Raw genomic sequence first — 13,464 nt, 5'->3', positions numbered from 1 at the left:
GAAACATGTCGAAATGGCTTAATTATCTTTATCATTATAATTTTACTCATTTTATTGGGCATCCCTACGGGCTGCTGCTGCATCAGCCATGTTCACAATTTGACAGTTCAAAAATTATTGCCATGCCATGCGAGACATATTACATTAGCATTTATATATAATAATTTCAAAAATTTGGCGTGATTATAGCATAATTTATATTTATATTAATTAGAAAAATCTTACAAACTAATAAAAAAGGTTTTTAAAGGGTCGGCAACGCGCGTGTAATATCTCTGGTGTTGCAGGCGTCCATAGGCTACGGTAACTGCTTACCATCAGGCGGGCCGTATGCTTGATTGCCACCGACGTGGTATAAAAAAACATTCATTTCATTTGTTTTATTTATTTTATTAACTGTATTATATTTATTTTTATTTAATGCAGAAATGCTTTTCTTTTGTGTAGGTAAGCGTTTAGTGTCGTTTTAAAAAAAAAATTAATTCAATAAAAGGGCTTTCATGGGTGGACAAAGTAACCTAGTAAGGGCTAAAGCACCCCAACCTAACAGTACCTTTGAAACCTAAAGACCAAGTCGATTTCGTACTTACCTGTCTCTTGTTCAAGAATTTTTCATCACGTTCCAAAATGGTTCCCACAAGGAAGCTCTTGCAGTTATCCTTGGTGAAGACTACGAGGGAACCAAACAGGAACCGTTTGCTGTGTGCCCAGTTCACTCTCTTGAACATCTTCATAGTGTTTTCATCGAGCAGTACAATAGATCCAATTTTTTGCTTAGACGCGTATGGTTCTAAAAATTTCACGTTTCGGTAGACGCTGCAAAAATACAGATATTGATTAAATATTTTGGACTATGTGAAATAAAGATTTATATAAAAGGTGATTATGATTACATTCGTTAAATATAGCTCGCGACAAATACTTGTGGACAGGGCCGTCTTAAACTATGCTGGGGCCCTTGGGCACTCAAGAATTTGGGGCCCTTTTGGAAAGTAAAGAAAGCGAATTAAACTAACACCCGACCCGACCAGACTCGGTTGCTCACTGTTACTGTCTGTCCTTCAGGGCCCCCTGAGGAAGGGAGCCCTGCCCGCGCAGAATGGTTTCCCCTATCACTAAGTCCGTCACTTTCGCACTCGCATACTTGTTAGAACGTGACAGCCATGGTGATAAGCGTACCGTGCTACGACTCCTGGGCACGGGCCCCGTGTGCCCTTATGGTAAAGACGGTACTGCTTGTGGACAGGATAGTTAATTCAAGGAAAAGTAAATAATATAAAAAGTTTTGATTAACTTATATATGTTCGTCACTGCTAGTAATCATGAAAAACATGTATCTCATTCGAGTGCTTTATAGCGCTTAACAAATCCAAGACAAGGAACCTAATTAAAACAATGAGTAAAGCCAGGGTCACATTTGTCTGTCGTGTAGTGTTGTGTTCTGTTGTGACGCATATCGGTTTCATACATTTAATATGGTTGCGTTCACATTTGTCTGACGCAGCGTACATCAAACAAATGTGAACGCAACTATATTCAATGTATGAAACCGAACACAACACGACACGTCAGACAAATGTGAAGTTTGTTGTATTCTCTCACCGTATGTTATCATATTTCTTTTTCCTGGGATCTTCGATGTATTGATCTGTGGAATAATACGGAGCTATTGTTATGCATATTAAAAGATAGGTACTTTCTCGTAACGCTACCTAGTCTGATAAACCATTTTTGTGAGTAGAAAAAGGCGGCAAAACTGAAAAACGCGTAGTTTCGATCTCGTCGTCAATGTCAAACTTACGTATCCCTTCTCTGAGCGGTCCGAAGCAGTCCTCGCGCAGCAGGCGGAACTGCACATCAAGGTAGTGCTCCACGTCTGCGTACGCGCCCTCCACCACGTTGGGCCGCAAAAACGGCCGCCGCTCCAGCAGCTCCGCACCCGAGGGCAGCACGCTCAGCTCACGGAAGCTCTCGAGAGGCTCGCCGACCTCATCAATTCCTTCTGATCTCCTCTGGTTTTGAATCTGTAATTTTAAATTATTTGATGATTTCTATTCTATTCTATTATTCCAATATTTAGGTAACTTTATTTAGCCAGTGTAGCTGAGGAAGTATTCAAGATTTAAATATTTATATAAATAAATTATTTTTTATTTAAACTTTATTGCACAATACATGAAGATTACAAATGGCGGACTTTATACCAGAAGGCATTCTCTACTAGTCGACCATTGGGCAAACCGAAAGATCTAGTTGGCGCAGAATCAGAATACTGTTATAGAATAAAAAGAAAAAAAAAAACACAAAACTACATACATACATAAATATATACCCATTGTGAAACACCTGAGGACGACATTTGAAATATTGTATTGTAAAGCATTTTTTTAAAGATTTTCAGAGTTGACCTTGTTACACGTAGGTACCCATTTCTATTAGGTATTAATAGTAGGTTACTGCCCCTCCGTGTATTTGTACCAAAAGACAAAACTATAATAACTATCTAAGTAAAGTACCCTACCATAACACTAATCCATTCTCACTAACTTTATAGGTAGGACTGTAGGTCATTTATACATATTTCGTCACAAAGAGCGATAACAAATTTCTAAGCGTCGCACGTCTCAAGTGGCGTCTAATGACAGAGGGTAGCAGGGTACTTAAGTATACTATCGGCAGCAACCAACATATTGACTGAAACTTAACAGTGTACGTGGGGAAATATAGGTATCACATATTCGGGTTTTTTAAATGTATAAGATGAATTAATAGGAAGAAATACTAAGTAGGTACTCTTACCTGTACCTGATCGCAGACTTTTAGACTTTCCCGAATTTTAGTCATTCTTGTCGTGTATTCCTCCGGTAACTTGAACCCTTGCTTCTCCTCCAAGCCCTCCAAACAGCTCTTGCTGGTAGCCTCGATCAGCGCCCCGCACTTGTGCACCGCCGTCGCCGGTGAAACGTTTATAAGACACTCGCATAAATTCATGAAATGACCCCAAAATTCCTTCTCCCTAGTCCAGTAGTACTTGTTAAAATATTTGTCCTCCCTGCTCACGGTGTACGGCAACTGCATTAGGTACAGTTGCAAGTGGTCGATAAACTTAGTGTTGCATAGCTCCAGAAGAAGCAACTTCTTAGATTCCTCGAAGGAAGTTTTCCAAACGTTAGTAATCAGTTCAAGGACCAAAAAGAATATGTCGCTTTTCTTTTTGTCGACAGGTGTATCTAATAGAAGGGTAAAAAATGCTTTCTGTTGGTTAATCTTTTCAATGATGTCGACACTATCAGATTTAGATATTTCCTCTAGCATTTTAAAGCCCATGGGCCTGTCCCTTTTACCACGGCCCCTGTCGTTTTTCTGGTTGGAGTGAGCATTATTATTTTTCGAATGGCCGTGAGATCCGTCCGTATTGTTATGTACAATTTGCTGAAGCATATTTTGTTGTTCAGGTGTTGCCGAAATAAGAGCAGGCCTTTCCCCGAGAATTCCAGGGCCAGCTGAAATAAACCAGGCACCAAATATTCAAATGAATAACGTTGTCTAACTGTTATACGATTACTACACAACGGGCCGATATTTATGGATTACAGGATATTTTACGGCAAGTGCGGAAACCGAAAAACTAATTACAACATACCTACGCCAAAAACAAACCCGGCGTGTTATGTTTACTAGTGTAAAGTCTCTAAACACCGCACACCAACAAAGCTCATCCTCACTTTCTTGACACGTGGCAAACCAAAAACAAGCGGGCATCTCGCTCGTTTTTGCCCAGGACGTGCAAGTTGTGGAATGAGCTACCTTCTGAGGTGTTTCCCTTGCGCTATGACATGGGGTTCTTCAAGAAGCAGGTATTTAGGGTTCTCAAAGGTGGGCAACGCATAAGTGGCTCCTCTGGTGTTGCTTATGTCCATGGGCGGCGATGACTGCTTCCCATCAGGCGGCTCGTCTGCTCGTTTGCTTCCTATTACATAAAAAAAACCTGTACCGCCATGGACGTCTGATGCCGTTGCCCTCGCTTGCCGTGAAGGACCTAGACAGTAATGAACAGGAGGGAGAGTGAGTCCTTACCGTTGATATTCCCCCGGGCTGCGCCAGTACCCCGGCCACGGCCACCACGCGCCGCACCAGCTCCTCGACCCCTGCCGTCGTGCGATCTGTGCCGCCCTGCGCGTCTATTGCTGTTGCCCCCGCGGCCTTGTCGTGAAGGACCTAGACAGTTAATAGTCACATTAATACATATGAAGATAGTTTTTCCATTCTTTGGAATCGGTGTGCGAACGAGATAAACTAGTGTTATGTATGCCTAAAGCGATATCCCGCTCGGACTGCGGAACTTATGATATAATAGGAATTACACATACAAAGTTACCCATTCTCATAAATCATACACTCAAACATGTATACATGCTAACATTAATGTAGTAGGTATAATTATCTAGGTATATACCTATATGTACACAGTTTATCTCTCTAAGATAATTTCAGTTAAAGACCACGAGACAAAGTACATACTTGGTAAGTTATCAATGAAATTAGTAAGGTACCACATTTAAATCGTTATGTAGTATTATAATATCTTATAATTTTAATTTAGGTCACTTGGTACCCGATTGTGTTGAGATATACATAGTAATTATGTTCTTACTACTGTAGTCCGAGCCAAGGCACTTGGCACGACAGTATCTCGCCCGCGAGATAGACTACTCGTCTTTTTCTCACTGTATTAATTAGCTCGGGTAGTATAAGGGAGATAGTCTATCTTGCGGGCGAGATACTGTCGCGCCACTCCTGTACTAGGCCTACTGCAATGCTAAATATTCAACAATTAAAATTTTGTGTTTCACTCGGTGGCAAAATTTGTTTAACCCTCGTGCCTTGAAACCCTCCCAACGCTCAAGATTCCATTTTTAGAACCACTGGAACCAATATTAGCATGAGAGGTTAAACAACAAACAGAGGTTTGCCCCCTTGTAAAACAAATAACTATTTCCCCTCACTAGCTCGGAAAGCCGTCTTTTATCCTTTAAAACAAGCGGGGAAAAACGCATTTTATCCACTAGTGGGGAAAGTAATTTGACCTTGGATGGAGCGTGTTTAGGTAGCTTTTGACAGATAACAAAACGTAAAACGCTCATAATAATGGTGCGTTCGATATTAATAATGATTAAATAAATGGTTTGAGAATTTAATAAAAAATAACAAAAGCTTTATTTAATGATTTTAAGTCATAAACCTTAAATTCCATAAGAAACATTTGTTTTTTTAAATGATGTTGAATTATTCTGAACGCACAAGTTGAGTCGATGCAATTTCAAAACGCATCGTCAGAAATGTCAACATTGTCAACAAAAAAATTCTCACCGACTCCGACACGTAAAAATACACAACTTCCAGAGTTTTCTGTTATAATTGAAGATGATCTAACGCCTGTTGCACTTTCCTCGCTATAGTGAGGGGAAAAGTTTTGTGTTACACACGGGTGCAAATGTATTTTACTTCTCGTGTGTTTAAACACTCGCTACGCTCAGGCTTACACAACTTTACACCCTTGTATAACAAACAATATTGTGAAAAAAAAAATGTTATCGCAAAGCAGTCTCCCCTTTATGACCTTGTTCTACCAAGTTTAGGTATTTATACTCTGCCCATTCCAATCACTGGGCATGACTGATAATGATTCAAAATAGTATTGGGTCTATACTATTCTAGATCTAAAAACCCCAGCACAAGACGGCTTATAAACTAATCGTTTATTTACCCAATTACAACTCGGCAGGTAAACAAAAAAACAGACATTCGTTAGTCCCGAACTATAAGATAAGCACTCAGATTGCACAATGAGAAATTTAATTAAATTGATTAGAGTATAAAATAAAAAAGAAATTACCTGGTCCCCCGAAGTCGCTCATTTCTGTGTACGCCTTTTTTGAATCTGATCTAGAACTAGAATACAAAGCGTAAGTAAAGTACCAGGTTAAAATCAAAATAAAACTGTATCGATAGTGGAAATTTCAAATGTCGTAAGGGACAAACTCCTTTTTAGGGTTCCGTACCCAAAGGGTAAAAACGGGACCCTTTTACTAAGACTCCGCTGTCCGTCTGTCTGTCATCAGGCTGTATCTCATGAACCGTGATAGCTAGACAGTTGAAATTTTCACAGATGATGTATTTCTGTTGCCGCTACAACAACAAATACTAAAAAGTACGGAACCCTTGGTGGGCGAGTTCGACTCGCACTTGTCCAGTTTTTAGGAGCCAAAAATATAAATATCATATTTTATAAAAATCGTAACTTGGTATAGTCCGACAAGAAATTGTAGGAAATTATTGCGGGCGCGACTTCCTACGTAACTGTCACATTTGACGTAAAATGCTACAATTTAGTATGGTTTTTCTTTTAATTCCATTTAATTTACTTTTCTACTATTTTATGTCGCACTATAAGTATCATTCTCTACACCATATAAATAATTATAATTATTAGAGCGCACAAAACTGTTCGGTCTTGCAAATCAATAGTTAAGGAAATAGTGTCCCTTACGCAATAAATTTAAGAAATCGAAAAAAATTTTAGTAAATTTGAGAAATTCTCTTCCGTCCTGGAAACAAATACAATCTAATTTTAATTTTAGTAATTTGCTTATTTTTTTAGTTAGTTTAAGTTTTTTTGTTTGAATAATTTTTTTGTCATTTATGTGCATACGTTTCTGTTTTAGATTTTAAGTTTTGACATGTATTTTTAACCGACTTCAAGATTTCAAAGGAGGAGGTTCTCAATTCGGTTGTATGTTTTTTTTATGTTTGTTACTCCATAACTCCGTCATTTCTGGACCGATTTTGAAAATTCTTTTTTTGATTATAAGTATATACATACCGATTGGTCCCGTTTTTGTCAAAAAGCAGTTCTGATGATGGGATCCATGAGGAATCGAGGGAACTCCTCAAATATTAAAGGCATATAGTGATTTTAGTATTTTCATCAACAAATCAAGCACCTACATTTAAAAAGTGACATTTGATGAAGTGGAACTGCTGATGATGATCAGAACGGAACTCTTCAATGACGCATACTTCACGTTTGGCGATTTGTCCTCTTCGTTATGTTTGTTAAGCAAGATAGGTTTTCAAGAAACATTTTTGTCAAGTTCGAGTTCTGATGATGGGATCCATGAGGAATCGAGGGAACTCCTCAAATGTGAAAGGCATACATATAGTGATTTTTGTATTTTTATCAATAAATCCAGCATTTCCATTTTAAAAAGTGACATTTGATGAAGTGGAACTGCTGATGATGATCAGAATGGAACTCTTTAATTACGCATAGTTTACGTTTGGCGATTTGTCCTCTTCTTTATGTTTGTTAAGCAACTTAAGTTTTTAAGACATATTTTTGTCAAGCTCGAGTTCTGATGATGAGACCCACGAGGAACCGAGGGAACTCCTCAAATGTGAAAGGCATACATATAGTGATTTTTGTATTTTCATCAACAAATCCAGCATTTACATTTAAAAAAGTGACATTTGATGAAATGGAACTGCTGATGATGATCAGAATGGAACTCTTCAATGACACATAGTTCACGTTTGGCGATTTGTTTTCTTCCTTATGGACCCAGAGCTAAACTTGGACCCGGACTCGGACCCGGACCCGGGTCTGAACATGGGTCTTTAACTCGGACCCGGACCCGGACCGAACTCTGACCCAAACTTGGACCCGGACAGTCGGACACGGACCCGGACTCGGATCCGGACACAGACCCGGACCCGGAAATGCTACTAGAAAAGTGGGTTAGGCGGGTGGGTGGGTTTTGAACTGCGATTCTAACAGAACAGAACTGCTATCAGAAAAGTAGGTTAGGTTAGAGCTGTGACCCTTACAGAAACGAAATGCTATCAGAAAAGTAGGTTAGGTTAGGTTAGAACTGCGACCCTTACAAAAACGAAATGCTACTAGAAAAGTGGGTCGTTCTACCTCCTTTTCTACATAATTAGGCAAAAGATGCTGTCTTTTTCATTTCATTATCTGGAATCTAAGAAACCAACCAAAAGTGCACTTTCAGCGGCATCCCCCATTGAAGTCGGTTTTTTTTTCTTAAAAATTATTAGTGTAATGATTATTGTGCTTAATTGTTAAAAAAAATACATTTTATTGTCGATGTCGTAACAACTAAATAAATATTAGGTATGTAATTTCCAGAGGTATCTAGTCGCGAAGGAAGTTACAAAAAAGTGTGTTAAAATATCCATTTATTTTAAGGTTGGATACCAATGTTTTGTGTAGTATTGCGTCTCACTCTCTCATTAAGCAAAATATGAGACGCAGATATACATTGGGCCAAGATATTGGATAGATGAAATACCACCCTTAGTAAATCGATCAGATTGGTTAATATAAAAATAATAGGAATATGTATGTTGAACTTTGCGTCTAAACTTGTTGCTACTTATACAACGCTACCAGAAATTCTTCAGCTATATTTTTAAAGCAAAAGGAATTCTAGTAACGTTGCATGTAACATAACAACCTTTCTGATTTTAAGTACATGGAAGAACTCACTTTCGCGTTATGAAGACATTTATTTATTAGGTTTCTACGATGGGCCCGGTAAAAATTATTTGTTTACCTTTATTTTCAACGATTCGATGCACGTTTCGGAAGACTAATCCCCAGCAAAATGTCAAAACAGAGTTGCACCCGACGAAAAAGTTGGGGGTAGACAACACAAATTCAAACCACCCACCACCACAAGCTTGTAAATATATTAATTAATTAATTAATTAATTATAGTCAATAAATATAATCTAATAATATAATTATAATCTGATATAAATATTTTTCATTCATTCATTCAATAAATTATCCGTCACTTGCGAGTGCTGCGTGTTATAGTCATATGTAACGTTATCTAGAAGAAACTTTAAAAAAAAACCCACCCAGTGCGAGTCGGACTCGCCCACCGAGGGTTCCGTACTTTTTAGTATTTGTTGTTATAGCGGCAACAGAAATACATCATCTGTGAAAATGAACGGACAGCGAAGTCTTAGTAATAGGGCCCCGTTTTTACCCTTTGGGTACGGAACCCTAATAAGTATCATATTTTAACAATCTATAAATCAATGTGCTCCCAAATATTTATATTAAACTTTAGTTAAGTAGTAGTAGTAGTAGTAGTAGTAGTAGTAAACTCTTTATTGTACAAATATACACATTAAAAATTACATGGTACAAATAATAAGATGTACAAAGGCGATCTTATCTTATTAAATCAGTCAAGATCTCTGTAGCCTTATATTATACTAGCCTTTGCCCGCGACTTCGTTTGCGTGGAATTAGTAATTTGGGTACCTTAATTTTTAAACAAATCTGCTCTAAATTCAACCTTTTTTCATCCCCAAATTGGTCCACTGAATTTCCAACCCATTTCGGGAATAAAAATTATTATATATCCTTCCCCACAGCTCAAACTATCCCCATATCAAGTTTCATCTAAATCGGTTCAGCGGTTATTGATGATTCCCCATAGAAATTTCCACCTCCTTGAGGGGCGAGTTCTAGGATAAAAAGTATCCCATGGCCTTCTCCGGGACTCAAACTGTATCTGTATACCAAATTTCAACTAAATTCGGTTCAGCGATTTAAGCGTGAAGAGGTAACTAACAGATCAGGGATATTCGCATGCGCAACTGCGGAACTTCCGCATTATTTTCAGCATCCGCATACGCATCCGCATCCACATAAAATCGATGCGGAGCTTAATGCGAATGCAAATGTGGAACAGGTAGGTACGGAAACGTCTTAGCGGCGGCGTATAAGTGCTGGGTAATTTCGTCATTAGCCAATAGGAATCTCGTTTCGTTTTTCTGATTCGTCGATTGAACACTTTAGCCTATGACGGACAGCGACAAGAAGTGAAAAGTTTAATTTATTTCGACTTTAGTATAGTAATGCGATTGTAGGGCACCTATATTCTTGTTCAAAGACTAAAAGTTTCGTTTTTTTTAAATAAAAATTACTAAAGTGTAATATTGACGTTTTTATGTGCCTAATCTCGACATCCGCATCCGCATCCGCGGATGTGAGCCTTTAAAAATCCGCGTCCGCGGATGTCAAAAAATCGGCATCCGCAACATCCCTAAAACAGACACACTTACGCATTTATAATATTATATTAATGGTATATACAAAGACTATGCAACTCCGTATTAGATGGATACAGTCTAAGGAAAAAACGTGCTTCAAAAATCAAGAAAATGTGATTCTCGAACAGATGGCGCCACAACGTTTTACCACCTTTGGCCTATTCTCGTTTAGATGGCGTAGACGGTTTCGTTTGTTATTTAACAATTTTAACACGTATCAGTGAAAGAACATGGGTCAAAATCATATAAAAATAAAAATACAAATAAATCATGATATTTTTATTTTTTGTTATAACCGTGTGTCGATAGATGGCAGTGAATTTACTATGACAGTACTCCTCTTCCTCTTTCCTCTTTGGTCCCGGGGAAGGACATAAGGTAGTTTTTATCCCAGAAATCATTCTATAAGGGGGTGAAAAGTGCGGTGGAAGTTTGTATGGGAAATCGATAAAAAGCAGATTGGATAAAAAATAAGCTAAGCTAGGCTAGCTCCACGCAGACGAAGTCGCGGGCAAAAGCTAGTCCTTGATAAAACGAGTGACACAAGTGACAGATTGTGTTCTAATTTAGAACTCGTTTTATCAAGGACTAGCTTTTGCCCGCGACTTCGTCTTCTAATCACGACAGCTATGCGGCACCGATAGCAACTCAACTTATCAAGGAAATCGACAGTGATATCTATACAGGGTGATTCATGAGACGTGGCAGGACTAATCCTGCACACTCAGTAACTGTTGATTAATCGATCACCGTTTATTTAGTTGAAATATACCACACTTTCTGTTCCTTTTTTACTTTTTGGTGAGGACATTTACATCTTGGTTACCCTAGAACACCTAATTAATAAATATAAAATAATAAATTATACCAGTCATATCCATATTAATATTGAGATTGGTATTTGGTACCTTCATTATTATATTATATATTATTATTATAGATTAAGCGATAATAAAACGTCTCTTACAAAGAACGAAAAAGAAAAAAATAATATTTAAATGGTATATTTAGTGTACTTACGACAAAATGTCCCTTACGACATTTGAAATATCCATTCCATTGTCGATATACACCACAAATTATATTTTTCTATAACATCCGATAGAGATTAATTTCATTGAGAAAACACGAAATAAGGCTATAAATTTGTTAGTATGGAACACAGGTTCAACCAATAGGGAATATACTATTCTTTTTAACCGCGTCCCAGACAAGAGCTCTACTGATTTTGATAAATATTGTGAAAAGTAGGTATACGACGGTGAAATAACTATCTACCTAGATTTGGTATGTACATTTTTCGTTCCAGGTTGACTATAACCAAGTTTCATTGTTTAATTAAGGGAGAGACACTTACAAAAACCTATGCTATATTTGATTGCCTGAAACTCCATAACTATTAACGTGAAGTTATGTACTTACCTAATAAACAAATTAAAATCCAACAAACTTAACGACCACGTCCTCTTCGTGCAAATCACAAAATATTTCTATCAATAGTGTCACTAGTGTCAGTCTTGTCACCGGATGCTTCATATCTTAGGGCTTCAGCACGAAAATAATCTAGACACGCACCGTACACGCACGGACTGATGATTGGTATAAATTGTACTAAAACTCTCTTTCTTGCAGCTGATTGGTTGAAAAGTCTTTGATTGCGTAACTTCCACCTGCAATTGCTCATTGGCATGGATTCCCCGAATACTCTACTCCAAGAGTGTGACCAATTGAAAAAGTATTATGACTGTAATACAAAAAGATATTGTTACTTAGAGTCTGGCTCCTATATATTATACTACTCTTTGGTCTGGCTCTCCTAGTGAGCAAAGAATATCTAGTGAGAATTATATTCTTTGGTCTGGCTAATGAAAGTTGAACCTGAAAAAACGCGGCATTCTCAAAAAAATCTGTAGCAGGCGGCAGGCGTAGTATTTCTATACGTATAGTTTGTTTCACACGATGTAACATGTGATTTATTCACACGATAGCGCTTTTTTATCAAACGTTGTTGGATTTTCAACTTTAAGACTTGGTCTATAAATCGAATTTAGGGTGCGGGCAGATTCAAGCGCTTTAACAACGCGCGTTGAAAAAGCGCTCGTGTGTAGGGTCACTTATGTCACGTAAATTGTGTAGTTGGTCAAGCAAATCTTGTCAAAAAAGGCGCGAAATTCAAATTTTCTATTGGACCCTTCACGCCTACATTTTTTTAAATTTGCCGCCTTTTTCTACTGGTAAGATTTTCTTGACCAACTATATTTTTAGATATTTAAAGCCTGACTAGATCACGCGCCATGTTGCGGATTTTCACTGGAACTAATTTTTTCGTACTATACTGAACTGCACCTGAACTGTCACCCTATATACATGAGAATAAACAGCGCCCTCTTGACAATGATCATATATTACTGGTCAGGATTTACAAGATTACAAAGAGATTTACATGCACGTCTGTCGGAAATCTTTTGTCTGGTAACATTAGATTATTATGTTACATATATATAGTTGGTCAATCTAAATTGGCAGTAAACAAGAACAAAAAAACTATACTCATTCTTTTCTTTTGGGTGCTAGTACTAGTGTAAGACAAAGATAGTATGATTCTCTCTGTATATGTTTGAAATGAGACAGTCCTTTGACAAACTATAAAAATAATTACTGAAGAAAAACTTAAAAAGACCGATTTTGAAAAACATATAGTTGGTCAAGCCAAATTGTCAGTAAATAAGAACAAAAAAAACACTATACTCATCCTTTTCTTTTGGGTGCTAGTACTAGTGTAAGACAGAGATAGTATGATTTTCTCTGTCTATGTTTAAAATGAGACAGTCCTTTGACAAACTATAATTATCGCAGTTTTTTTAAACGCGTAGTTTTTTGCGTTGTGTTGGCTAGGATTGTATTTTGACGGTGCATTGCTCATTGCGTGGTGCAGTGTTGCCAACTTGGCATAAATGGTGCCAGTATTGGCATAATTTCACACCCTTTGGCATCGAAATTTTCCATTTGGCATCTGGCATAATTTTTAACATAATTTAGTGAATGAAGTGAATTATGTCCCTAAGCCAAGTTTGAAACCTACTTGGCAATGATTGATAATCCCCATGGATTACCACAACCGTCAAAAGCTCGCTCCACACACGAGTGTGGATGGGGGCTAAAGGAAATTTTATACATACGAGAAATAGGGAATATTACGCGAAACTCTGCGTAGGTGGCGCCACTACTACAGTATGAGGGTCTATATTTGAACGATAAAGAGGCTGATAGCAAAATTTCGGATTCTTGTTTCCCGGTATGTATAAGTTTAGGTAT

At 37.7% G+C, this 13,464-nt stretch overlaps 1 protein-coding gene across 1 annotated transcript in view; it reads right to left on the bottom strand.

Annotated features, from left to right (window-relative positions):
* The window catches only part of LOC134746023 (NFX1-type zinc finger-containing protein 1-like), a 53,677-nt gene extending 42,015 nt beyond the window's left edge, over positions 1-11,662 (bottom strand). The window contains exons 1-7 of the mRNA XM_063680192.1: positions 11,572-11,662; positions 5,897-5,952; positions 4,078-4,218; positions 2,800-3,503; positions 1,802-2,024; positions 1,603-1,648; positions 591-816 (exon numbers count right to left, since the gene is read on the bottom strand). Of these exons, the coding sequence (XP_063536262.1) occupies positions 591-816; positions 1,603-1,648; positions 1,802-2,024; positions 2,800-3,503; positions 4,078-4,218; positions 5,897-5,918 (1,362 nt within the window). The 5' untranslated portion in view covers positions 5,919-5,952; positions 11,572-11,662. The remainder of the gene's footprint in view (positions 1-590; positions 817-1,602; positions 1,649-1,801; positions 2,025-2,799; positions 3,504-4,077; positions 4,219-5,896; positions 5,953-11,571) is intronic.
* Between the last annotated feature and the right edge of the window lie 1,802 nt (positions 11,663-13,464).

This window comes from Cydia strobilella, chromosome 12 (genome assembly GCF_947568885.1).
Source record: "Cydia strobilella chromosome 12, ilCydStro3.1, whole genome shotgun sequence".
NCBI classification, from domain to species: domain Eukaryota; kingdom Metazoa; phylum Arthropoda; class Insecta; order Lepidoptera; family Tortricidae; genus Cydia; species Cydia strobilella.
This window is presented reverse-complemented; position numbering and strand designations above follow the sequence as displayed.